General features: G+C 37.3%; 1 protein-coding gene and 1 long non-coding RNA gene across 2 annotated transcripts; one reads left to right on the forward strand and one right to left on the reverse strand.

Moving 5' to 3' along the window:
* Nucleotides 1-296: 296 nt before the first annotated feature.
* Nucleotides 297-2,962, reverse strand: LOC135085333 (uncharacterized). Its single transcript, XR_010260078.1, has 2 exons — nucleotides 2,923-2,962; nucleotides 297-484 (listed from the first exon to the last, which is right to left on the reverse strand). It is a non-coding gene; the product is annotated as an uncharacterized LOC135085333 (long non-coding RNA).
* Nucleotides 2,963-6,430: 3,468 nt separating this feature from the next.
* LOC135085334 (uncharacterized) lies at nucleotides 6,431-8,480 on the forward strand. Its single transcript, XM_063980110.1, has 3 exons — nucleotides 6,431-6,695; nucleotides 7,304-7,561; nucleotides 8,302-8,480. Exons 1-3 carry the CDS (start codon nucleotides 6,668-6,670, stop codon nucleotides 8,478-8,480), a joined length of 465 nt encoding a protein of 154 aa, XP_063836180.1. The 5' UTR covers nucleotides 6,431-6,667.
* Nucleotides 8,481-13,342: the final 4,862 nt, after the last annotated feature.

Here is a 13,342-nt window from a genome sequence, read left to right on the forward strand (position 1 = left end):
AGCGCTAACCTTACGGTGAGAGCAACCTTTGCAAGCCGCACGGCTGTTTTTGGCTCTCTGAGAGTTTGAAGCTTCGTATTGCTCTCATTTTTGGCGCCACAATGTTGGTACTTGGTTTTTTAGATAGCTTAAATAATAGAGTTTTTGTAGTAATAAAGAATTTTTATAAATAATATTCCATTTGCTTATTATTTGAGCTAGAAAAAAAACTTACGAACTTACGTACTATCACGAACTAGTAGCCGTTTACCTTACCTACACCAAGGATAGTAACCATCAAATTAATAAGTAAACAATTTTAATTCAATCAATTTTAATAACCGTGCTCTTTGGCTACAATGTGGACATGCACTTCATCATCAGCTGGACTCCTCAATTTGATGGTAACAGTCTGCATAAACGCCACGAAGTCAACTATAGCGTTCTCCTTAGGGGTGCCTTCTAAATTGACGCACACATAGGAAACCATCTCGCCTGGGTCTTTCTGTAAAAGTAATAAACTATAGATCTAAAGCCCGGTCTGTGAGCACGTATTTTGTCCAATGACCCCAAGCTGCCCATCCTTATCGCTCGCGCGTAATTATATTGCTGTCGCGACTGTGCGACGGGCGCCCGCAGTGAATGTGCGAGCGCGACAGCAACATAATTACGCGTGAGCGATAAGGATGGGTAGCTTGGGTCATTGAACAAAATTCTACGTGCTCGCAGACCAGACTATAGCTTAACTCAGTCAGTGCCTGAGGTATGGGAGCGGCACGGGAGGATCACATTCATGTATGAAGTGACACATCTAGGGATTGCAAATATTCGATAGATTTCTATTTCGAATATTCGAATATTTTTTCAGTGATATTCGAATATTATTCGAATATTCGAATACTTTCAAAAAAAATAAAAAGTACTTAAATTATCAATGTTTTATTGCTGGTTTTATTGCTTTAGGAACTATATTTTAACTATTTAACAATATACTTTTTAAAACAGTTATATAATTCTCATCATCATCATAATTTCAGCCATAGGACGACCACTGCTGAACATAGGCCTCTCCCAATGACTTCCATAATGACTGGTTGGCAGCGGCCTGTATCCAGCGCCTTCCCGCTACCTATATGAGGTATTCGGTTAACCTTTGTGGGTGGACGTCTCACGCTGCGCTTTTTGGTACGTGGCCTCCACTCCAGAACCATGCTGCCCCATCGGCCATCATTTTAGCGTACTATGTGATCAGCCATTGCCATTTCAGCTTGCTAATCCGTCGGGCTATGTCAGCGACTTTAGTTCGTTTACGGATCTCCTCATTTCTGATTCTGTCTCGTAAAGAAACACTGAGCATAGCCTTCCCCATAGCACGCTGTGCAATTTTGAGCTTATTTATAAGGCCTATTGTAAGAGGCCACGTTTCCGAGCCGTGTGCCATCACTGGTAGAGGTAACACACACTGATTGAAGAATTTCGTCTTTAGGCACTGAGGTATTTTGGACGAAAAGATGTTGTATAGTTTCCCGAACGCTGCCCAGCCGAGTTGGATTCGACGATTTACCTTTTTCTCGAAATTTAATCTACCTAGCCGAATCGTTTGTCAGAGGAAGACATACTTGTCAACAGTCTCGAGAATCGAGCTCCAACCGAAACATGGACGTCGGACCTAAGCTTCGTTTTATCCACGTACATCCGATGGCCTGCCTGTTGAGAGACTCGATTAAGGTCTTCGAGCATTGTGCCGAGGTCTTCAAGCGATTCTGCCATGACCACAATATCGTCAGCAAACCGAAGCTGAGTGATGTATTCGCTATTGAAAAGTAATTATGCCTAATCCTTTCCATTCAAGGAGCTTGAAAGCGTCTTCCAATGCAGCGGTCAACGGTTTCGGAGATATAACATCTCTCTGCCTCACGCCTCGCTGCAGAGGAATCGCCCTCGTGCTCTGCTCCTGTACTCGGCTCGACATGGTAGCGTTTTTGTACAGGCATTTCAGCATCTCGATATACCGATAGTCAATACGGCACCGCTGAAGAGACTGCAGCACTGCCTAAGTATCGATCGAATTAAAGGCCTTCTCATAGTCCAAGAAAAGCATCACCACGCTTCTATCCGATGCCTCTGGCGTTGTTCCTTAGAGTAAGACGGGCCTTCCTAATCTCGTATAGACCGATATACAGGATGTCTTTGGTATAGTGTCGCGTTAACCTAGCACTTGCATCTGTTGCTGAGTTATTAACAGGTTTGGAGGTATGTAGCTGTCCATAAATCTTTTCGATCTCACCCAGAACCTCGGCTTTTGTTGACATTACCGTCCGCCGTCTTCAGCATCGTTAGCTGACTTTGCTCAATAAAGTTGCCTCTTTCAGGTAATTTGGACCTTTGTTTGAACCTTGGTTTCGCAAGACAACTTAGTGTTCACCAATGAATTCGGAAGCATCAATGACTAGTTCTTTTAGTTGGTGATATGTATTTGATGCCTCCGACCACATTTGCAAACACTAAGTTGTCTTCGTTCTATCTTTTCTGTTTATTTTTGTAATATTCGAATATTCGAATACATGTTAATTTACTATTCGAATATTAAATTTGGAATCTAAATTCGAATATTCGAATATTCGAATATTCGATTGCAACCTCTAGACACATCATACAAATCTGAAGTCTCGCTGACGTTTGACGTCACAAAACACCATCCCCTGCCGCTACCATTTTAGGCACTGATTCAGTTATGACAGGATTAGCTACAGATCCAGAAATCCAGGATTTGATTCCTAGTGGGGGCAGATTTACTTATCTGTACCTCATAAGGTAGCAGGAAGGCGCTGGATGCAGGCCGCTACCAACCGGGCGATGTGGAAATCATTGGGGGAGGCCTATGATCAGCAGTGGACGTCCTGGGGCTGAAATGATGATGATGAATAAAAAAAATTAATTTACCGGTAAAAATACATCTAATTGTTGTTCTCCAGCGTCCATAAAAAGTTCAGCAGTGGACGTCCTGTGGCTGAAATAATGATGACGATGAAGTAAAAAATTCTTTACCGGTAAAAATACATCTAATTGTTGTTCTCCAGCGTCCATGTAGAAGTCTCTATCGAAGAAAACGTGCGAGTAGTTCCATGATGGATCACCTGTGAAGTAAACAATCTTAAAAAATCATCATCAGGTCATTTAGTCTCCACTGCAGGAGCACGACAATTTACCAGAGGCAAATGGAGGATTTGTCCTACACTCCCCACGCTGGCCAGACGGGTTGGGGAGGCCTGATGTTCGCATGTTTGTCCCTAGTCGCTTACGACATCCACTGGAAGAGTGGGTGCGGTTCTATAAACATGCTATTAAACTTTAAACGTCTTTACAAATATGACCTTTTGGACTAGTTTTTTCACAATGCCCCAATGAAACTGCCAGTTAAACTTTTTTAGTACCATAACAGACACTTTAAGAACTTTGTAATAATCTAAATTAAAAGCGAAATACCACTCCAGTGAGTGGTGAGTGAATCAGTAGGTATTCACGAGATCACAGAAACTATAGTAAGTATTACAAACTTGAGATTTGGCAGGTAGGTTCCATAGGAGGTAGACATCCGATAGAACGGATTTTACAAAATTCCACCCTTAAGGGGTTAAAACGGGGATTGGAAGTTTATATGAAGTGCATAAGAAATCACGATCGGCAACTAGTTAATTTATAAATAGGTACATACCAAAACTAAAATCACAGTTGTATGTAAACTCTATAAACATACAATTTAACGAATTAAAAGTTATCACCGAGAATAATAATAAAAGAGTCTTCATCTTATCAAAATAACTTGAAATAACAGAAGTTGGGAGAAAATCATTATTTTATATTTAAAAGGGTGACTAATTCACAAGTGTGTAATACATTTATTGGAATGCAGATACGATTCAGGTAAATTTGTGAACTTAGCTTTTGTCCACGGCTTCGCCCGAGTGGTCGGTTTATTTTTCTCACAATTTCTAAGGATACTTATAGTTACTTACTTATTATTTTTCTGCAAAAACATCACTTTTAACAATTAATATAGCTGTTTGACGTAGTATCGGATTACTGTGCCAGTATTCGGGGGTTCGATTCCCGTAAAATACCAATATTTATGTACTATCGGGGACTCGGACGCCTTGACACCTTAAGGGCCTAAATTGTTTGCACACACACGCTCGATTATGCTACGCCCCCGTTCATTCATGTTTCGGGTCTAAGCAGCGTCGGCGCACCACTGTAGATGTTTGCCCTAGCAAACCAAGCTCTATGTAAAGCGTTTAGGATTGAGTATTGCTTATTACCCGCATCCGTAGCGCTCGTTTGGCAACGTCGCATTTTAGTCAGTTTGAAACCCAGTAAAGAATCGCTACAAAATATTATATGGGGCTTCGTGTAAAATTTGAACTAGCGATTGCCCGCTCGGGTCACAAAATTGGTATCGCACATTGTAACTGTGCAATTTCCCGAAAAAAAAAATAGCCCTTTCTATAATTATTGTTGATATTATGAGTGTAAATCTCATGATATTAGTTTAGCTAGTTAAGGCGAGAAATACAAAATCATACAGTTACTTTCGAATTTTACTTATTTAATAGGTATTTAATTTATTCGGAACTTATAATTTATAAACAATATGTTATTGAATTAATTAGTAAAGAGTTAAGGAATATTTGTGGTTTAAAAACAATTATTGTAAGATCTGGCTACATAATAACTTTCTTAAATCCTTGAATGTAAATAAAAACCTATAATAGGTTTCTATTTATTTTTAATACATTAGCAACTTTTGTTTTCCGTTTTAAAGAAACACTTATCTACGTTATTACAATTTAATACAAATATTGCACTAGGTAGCAATGATCCAGGTAATTGGTTATCGTAAATATTATAATATTAAGTTAGTTTTATGTCAAATTCAATTTTTTATTGCACATTAAGTGTCTTTACACAAGGACTTAAATCAATAACAATTAAACTTTAAACGAAATAATACTTAAACAGTTAACAATGTATAGATAAGTATGTAAGTAAATATTATGTATAAGAATTAAGATTTATTTTGAGAGGCATGGTTCAGTAATCGCGCGGAGGTCAATAAAAAGGCAATCAAACAGTCGGGTCGGGTAGCACGGGTCAACACAAAACAAAATCAATCGGTTATTGATCACAAAACTTCACAAAAAACAAAGGAGAGAATATGTCGACAGTTCGCCAAAGTAAAAAGCAGACAGACCTCGTATAAAAACACAATATTAAAAAAATATATCTATTTGTTTGTAACCAAATTCTATTATAAAAATTCTAAGGCTGAGTTGCACCATCTTACTTTAACTTTGACAAACGTCAAAAGTCTGTCAAATTCCATACAAAAAGCACCGGTTACCGTTATAGCTACGGTCAAAGTTAGGTGGTGCAACTCAGCCTAAAACTAAGAAAGATTGAAGAAAAAGAAACATTTCGTTTTAAACCTTAACCGTATGACAATAAAGTGCACAATGGTATTTCGTATTGCAACCTAAGCCCTGATTGTCTCTTATTGGTCGTAGTAAAAATATAGTAAAATGCGTAACCAATTAGAGACGGGGTGAGCAGCACGTGACCGGAGCGATGCGCTTACGCTAAAATTTCTACAAAGTGGTCAGGCGGAAGAGTCCCCGATAGTACTTAAGTAAATGTTTGCTCCACCCGGGATTCGAACCCGAGCCTAGTCCGTAATGTAAACCATCCACCGTCTGTCCCCATGAAGCGAACTTATATTTTTAGGGTTCCGTAGTCCTGACAAGAAACCCTTATAGTTTCTATATGTCTGTCTATCCGAGGTTTTGTTTGGAAACTATTGGCACTAGAGAGCTGTAATTTTATGGAGGTAGGTATGTATCTACATACAAACAAAATGATTAATTTGTACCTAAGTAGGTAATGTAATGTTATTAGGTATGTTAGCAAAAACCGTAAAGCAAACTTATTTACTACATTAGTTCCATACACTAATGTACTGACTGTAAAATTGATTATGGTGTTAAATTGCCTAGTTATTAAGGTCATATTATGACAAACTTCAATCTCCAAGCAAACTTTATTTTCTCATAACATCCCTTAATTATTTTGTAAGATAATATAGTCATAACATGGTCATTGTTTGAGTAACTTAGTAGTTTCATGCGATTGTACTAGATGGCGCTGTTTGTCTTTAGCTCGCGATATTAAAGTATTTCCGACAATATAAGTCTTGAAAAATATTTTTACTTTAAGTTTTGCAAGGTTGAATAAACACCTCATTTTCGTATTCGTTCGTTCTCAAGTAGGCGGTTCAGACATCATAACTAACTACTTACATATGAAACCTTTTCAGGGACCTGAGTTGTGCCTAAGTACACTTCTAAGTAGGATTATAATTAAATAGATACTATGAGTACTGTAGGTAGGTACCTACCCCTCACCTGGGGAGATCCTTTGACAACCTAATTTGTCTTACTAAACTGATAATTACTTATGTCAACAAAATGCATACCATTATGTAGAATTTCCTTTAGTGGTTATCTTTAACTACTTACTTTTTTAAGTATTTAATCTCCATTAAGTATGTAAGTGCCAATAAAAACTAAATTGTTTTTCGGTTTCAAAACACTTAAAATCATACGTTTTCGTGATTAAAACGCTGAGAAGCGAAATGTTTTACGTACTTTTATATTTACTATGTAAGTAAGTGAAAACATCATACCATCCATCACCTTCATTTAATTAAATCATCATCATCAACAGGTCATTTAATTTCCGCTGTAGGAGCACGACCCTTTCTATTTTTTGTTCGTTGCAACCAAACGACGTCCACTGCTGGACAAAGGCCTCCCCCAAGGATTTCGAACCCACGACCTTTCGCTTGCCGAGCGACTCAGTTGGAAGAGCTTCCAACTGAGCTACTTAGACTCTTGATGAACCAGTCGGAATTTTCAAGTGTTGCGCTGTTACGGCCAGCGTGACCTCTGTAGCTCAGGAAGAGCAGTCGCCCGGCAAGCTAAAGGTCGTGGGTTCGATTCCCGCCTTGGGCAGTTCGATTATTCAAGTGATAATTTAGTTTGAGACGCGACTCCAAACGCTAACAAATCCGGGCCTTTTTACCTGTGTTTCACAAATAAATTATTTGAATTTGAATTTAAGGCGAGAGTGAATAGGCACTTACAGGGCAGATATTATGTACCATCCTAGACTGCATCTCACTTAACACCGTGCGATTGCGGTCAAATACCTAAGTAAGTACCTTGTGCAAAAAAAAACTATCCTAATTACGTTTTTTTTTCTTTTTCAGTCGTAACTGTAACAGCAGACGCCTACGTCCTTCTCCAAGTGAGTAAAGACGGCCAGAACCGTTCCAACGTAGATGCCCTGATCCATAAGGTTGTCCCACCAGGGAAGGCAGATGCTATCACCAGGATGGCCAGGAAACAGTTCTCCCAGAACCGGGAAAAGCTGGAACCAGTGGCTGAGTCGGAGGATGAGGTGCAGGATACTATGAAGGAGTTTGTGGAGAAAAACGCTGAGCTGCGAACGAAGGATTTTAGAATCAGTTAGTACTTCTGAATTACCATAAAAACAGCATAAATTAGAACATATTGTGTTCCAATTTTTGCTGTTATAATACTTCTAAGATATAGTAGGAAAAATTCTTTTAAATTAAGTAGGTATGGTTTATTTATTCTAAATTGTACTACTTACTAATAAGCAATTTGTAGTTACTACAAATTACTTACTAATAAGTCATTTGTAGTTACTACAAATTATTGTATTGAATAGAATCCGTATGCAGAAGCACAGCCCTTTATAATTTACCAGAGGCAAATTAAGAAATTAGTACCTACCCACGCCTGCGGTGTTGACCGTTGAGTTTAAAAGCGTCATCAATTTGAATTATGGTCAGTTTCCCACCAATGCGATTTTCCCACACAAAACATATTTTATTTATTTATTTAAAGGAACAACCACAGAATACAATTAAATAATATCTCCAGGTTTACCTAAAAATAATGTTTCACTAAGGGAGTGGTGCGTGAACAGTGTTCAGTGGGTCTAGACAAAGTGCAAATTATAATCGCAAACCAGTCGAAAAGTGGTCGAAAAGCCCCTTTTTTGTATGGAGTTTTGACGGATTCGATTTTCAATTCGATCAAAAAGTGCGTTTTGTCTAGGGGGGCAGTGTGTATAATACTTCATGGGCTGCTATGCTCGTCTCTTCTCTGCATATCTCGCCGCGAATCGGCTTTAGTGAAAAACGACCTTTACTATGTTAACATCAAACTATGCTTTCAGAGCCCCAAGTGATCCATTTCCGCAGTGACCAGCCCTCGCTAATGTATGAAGTGAACGCCAACGTCCTCATAAAGGCTCTAAAAGACTTCCTCTCTTCCAAAATGGTCGCCCAATACACAGACGACGTTGCAAAGAGAGCCGCTGTAGTGTACAGGTCTCTTAACAAAAAAGAGAAATAAACTCGCTGATCGAATTTTGTTTCAATTTCATTATCTTTCAGCCACAGGATCACAGGACGTCCACTGCTGAACATACAGTGTGAGTCACGTTAAAGTGTACATATGAAAATAAATAAAACTAGACCTATTTTTATCGACAAAAAAGAGGTCAAAAATTTTTTGAGATTTTTTTTTAATTTTTTATAGATTTTTTTTTCTACCAATTACTTATTGTAAAGAAAACGTAATAACTTTTAAACTAAGCAGTATATCCTGATAAAATAAAAACAGTAATAATGATAAATAACAGGCGATACTAAAAAAATACATACAATAGACAAAAAATGCCAACAAATAATAAAAAATGATACTTTTTGAAAAAAATCTGCTAAAAAATTCGTGTTTTTTTTGGTTATTTGATAAATTTCTCCGAAAAATGCCCCTATAACAGGTAGTTTTTATTGTTTTGTATTATTCTCTATTGTATTACCTTTGTAAAACCAAAAATTGCATGTCTCTATCCCTATCACAACATTTGCTATGATCGTTTGAACTAAGCCTCTCCGGGCGTGCCATTCAACGCTTCGTTAACAACGAAACTGAAAATGGCTCTAGATTTGTAATTTTGATAAAGACAAGTTAGATTTCAAGTAAAAACAAAAGATTTCGAAGTAAAATAAGCATTTTAGTTAAAATTAAAATTGTCCCTACCTGTAGAGGAGAATAATGTTGTGGTAGGCCTTTGTTCAAACTATCATAGCAAATGTTGTGATAAGGATAGAGACATGCAATTTTTGGTTTTACAAAGATAATACGATAGAGAATAATACACAACAATAAAAACTACCTATTATAGGGGCATTTTTTGGAGAAATTTATCAAATAACCAAAAAAACACGAATTTTTAAGCAGATTTTTTTCAAAAAGTATCATTTTTTATTACTTGTTGGCATTTTTTGTGTATTGTATGTATTTTTTTAATATCGCCTGTTATTTAGCATTATTTCTGATTTTATTTTATCAGGATATACCGCTTAGTTTAAAAGTTATTACGTTTTCTTTACAATAAGTAATTGGAAGAAAAAAAATTCTATAAAACATTTAAAAAAAATCTCAAAAAATTTTTGACTTCTTTTTTGTCGATAAAAATAGGTCTAGTTTCATCTATTTTCATATGTACACTTTAACGTGACTCACACTGTATAGGCCTCCCCCAATTATTTCTAGGGATGCCGTTACACTGAGCGCGTTTAAAAATGTATGAAAATGTTAGTTTTTGAACATTTCCCGCTAGTGGCGCTGTACAATCCGACATACATTAAATTACATTTTTAGACGCGCTCACTAGTGAGCTCGTTTAATAAAAACTCACTCTCAGCCCTCAGGGCTGTAACGAGAAAACCTCTATAAAACAGAGGAGGGGAATTCACAATTTTGCGGGCTTCTTTTCCTTTAGATCACCGTCGGGTTTAAGGGTTAAGTGGGGCTCCGCCCTTCTATTGGAGATAGTCCCATCTGCCAATGGGTATACGAAGCATTTCCAAAAGTAACCAGGCGGACTATCAAGGCCTATTCAGACCTAAGCGGTATTCGCTACCGTCTGCGGCAGAGAAAACCCAGTGGGTATGCGGTAATAATACTGTTCAGACCTAAGCGGTTCGCTACCGTCTACCTATGTACCTCTACCCACAGCGGCAGCGAATATCGCTCAGGTTTGAATAGGCCTTTGACAATTCTTACCAAACTGAGCAAAAAATTGCCCTTACTGAGAATCGAACTTGGAAACTCTAGTTTAAGACAGGTAAACAGAAAAACAACGAATTAAAAATCAACTTTTATTCCTTATTCGTACGAAATTTTTATCATTACAAAATTATCATTGTACGTCATCCATAAGTACTAAACACTTAGAAATTAATACAAAAATATACTGTCGAATTCTAAACGGCGACAAAAATATATTCATTCAAAGAAACGACTCTCTCCTTCTCTAGTAAAAATTACTTTTAGAACTGTCAAAATGTTAACTTTTTTTTTCAATGAGTTTGGACAAATAAAAATACTGATGTATAGAATTAATATTAAAACTGTTTAAATTACAGTGTATCCTGTATCTTTTTCACTAGAGAAAAAGCACAAAGTAAACTAAAGAGCAACTTCAATTAGTTGGGAAAAGCACTTATACAGGGTGTAAAAAAACCTATCACGAAGACTGAAACTACGCCTTCTGTACACCCAACCAAGTAATATTACAAAATATTATTGGTGGGAAATATTTTTTATTTTTATGATTAAAAAAAATACAATATTCCGCAGCCCGCAATGTACAGCGCGCCACGCAACGCAATGACCGTGCCTATGTGTGTGTGAGTGTATTGGAGCGTACGCGCTTTCCCGCCACTACCTACCGCGACCGCAGGAGTATTTTGTACACAAAATTACCAGATTATTCACTTCCTACATTTAAAAAACACATTCCTTTAGCATTTTTTTAGGTTTAGAACTAAGTACTTACCGACTAATCCCCTTCGATGTCGTCTGGAATACGCCGCTCCAACCGGACAAGTTGTGGCTCGAACTGACGGCCTTCCACGTGCAAGCAAACGCGTGCCAGGTAAATCGTGTTTTGATGCGCGCTCCAGTATTCCTTCACGTACAGACCGGTATTTAAGTTCCTCAAATCCGACACAATACACGCCTAGACGAGGCGGACGGAGGCACAATCGGCTGATTGTCCAACAGACGTTGTACAGCCAGAACAATAATACGTGCATCAGTACGGTGGTGCGCTGTAGGATGTTCAGCCCGATACCTACAGCCTGCAGGGCTTCAGATGCGTTTCCACGTGCCCTCCCATAACAGTAAACCATGTTTACGTACTCACGAGCACTGTACGTATGGTTAGGCATCTTTCTAACACACATTCACTATTACCACACTGACTATCACACGTTCACACACTAACTATCCGCACGCGAAAACAATCAAAAGTCGCAAGCGCATTCGACGGCCGAAGAAACCGAACTGGCCGTACGAGGCGCGAGCGGCCCCTCGAACAAAGGCACTGCCCCGCGCGGCGAGACTGACTGACCAATAACAGTCAAGCAATACGTCTATCGAATGTGTCGTCGTGAATCGGTAGCGCTTTGTTATTACTCTTCATTTTCAACTACAAATTTACGTAATTTTTAACTTAACAAAAATGTAATTTCATCACTTTAGTACAGGCAAGTCTATCAACGAATGAGATTTTAAAAGCGGCGGCAAAAATACTTTGATTAATCTTTGTTAACTAAAGATCCGTCCTAGCATACTTAATAATAATTAATGCTTTAAGCAAGCTTCCAAAATACTCAAATTTGAATGAATTGTAGATGCGCAATCGTTATTAATAAAACAATAAGAATATCAATACATTTTGATAGTTATTCCGTGTAATAAAGTTACGTTCATTTAAAATAATCACGAACAAGACGATGAATCTTTTTATGTTGAAGAATGGAAGTAATTGGTATGAAAGAAGTGCTAAAAGATATGAAATTTTGTTTAGTTTCTAAAATCAATCGAGTTTAAAAATAAAATCTTATCTTTTAATCTCCCATCGAAAGTGAAGGAGCAAGAGTTTGCCAGTGTGTTATTTCTAGGCGTTCAGATTGCAGTAATAAGTAAGTTAAGTTTTATTTTATTAATTACTATCGTAAAGACGTAAAATTTATTAAGTTAGAGAGCTAGAAATAATGAACCTGTGTGTAAGAGCATTTGTCATTTGTTTACAGTACTTTTTAATGATACAAGTTTATCACATCTGCTTATTGCCTGTGATTAACGATTAAAATTACGTTTATTTAGAATCGCGTGCATAACCATTATTTATTTCAAGTAAATTATGAAGAAAGGAAGTAATGAGTATGGAAGGAAGACTGAAAAAGAGACCTTTTTATTTAGTTGCTGAAATCAATTAAGTTTAAAGAACACACAATCATCACTCCTATCGAAAGTGAATGCCTTAATCAACGATAGGAGTAACATTGCCAGGTGTTTACTCTAGGCGTTTAGAGCGGTGTGGTGTAAGCAATAATTTGAGTTTTACTTTATGAATTTTATTACTATCGTAAAGACTTAAGTTATTGAAGTAGAGAGTTATTAATGTAAAGAATGACAGGCCTCATTCAAAAGATCATTATTCATCTGTTTACGGTACTTTTTAATGATACCTACTTACGCTTATCACACTTGCGTAGCTAATAAGACCTGTGATACTACATTGTGATAGAATAACGGTTATGCGTAAAAGCACGGTTTAGTTAACAACCTAGGTTCTGTAAGATTATTTAATTTGCGGAAAGAAACAAATTCGTGTAAAGGGTTTTTATTAATTAAAATGTAATTTATTATTTTTTAGAATAAAAACTAAACTGGTAAGGTGAAATTAAGGTGTAAGTAACTAATTTAAGTACTCATTTCATTTTTACAAACTAGGTAGATTTGGATTAAGCTCAGTTCAGTTGGTCCAGTCGTAGTCGTTGAACTCACAGTAGAGTTGAATGACTCATGGGCGAGCGCGGGTTGCGGTTCGGGGCGTGGGGGCAGCGCTTGAGCGTGTGTGCGCGCGCTGATGTTCATTTCTTATTGTAAAGACAAAAGCCTTATTGTGACGAAAATACTCAAAATTTTAATAAGGTTTCTTAGAAAAAAAAATTTTAAACAACGAGTTGAAATTGATAATGTAAAAATCTTGAAAAAAATATTCTGACTTTGACCTTCAATATCTCCTAAACCACAAGTTTCCCAGGTATGGTCCCAAAGAAAAAAATGATTCCCATGATGTGGAGAATAAGTAGTCTTCGGCTTCGGGATAGGTTTTTTTACACCCGTTATATAAG

The sequence above is a fragment of the Ostrinia nubilalis genome, chromosome 28 (genome assembly GCF_963855985.1).
Source record: "Ostrinia nubilalis chromosome 28, ilOstNubi1.1, whole genome shotgun sequence".
Taxonomy (NCBI): domain Eukaryota; kingdom Metazoa; phylum Arthropoda; class Insecta; order Lepidoptera; family Crambidae; genus Ostrinia; species Ostrinia nubilalis.

Bases quoted from the DNA above. Each gene is read 5' to 3' on its own strand.
- LOC135085334 (XM_063980110.1), top strand. From the start codon at position 6,668: ATGTTTTACGTACTTTTATATTTACTAT. The intron at 6,696-7,303 runs GTAAGTAAGTGA...TTTCTTTTTCAG, and splicing joins CGTACTTTTATATTTACTAT to TCGTAACTGTAACAGCAGAC. The intron at 7,562-8,301 runs GTTAGTACTTCT...CTATGCTTTCAG, and splicing joins AACGAAGGATTTTAGAATCA to AGCCCCAAGTGATCCATTTC.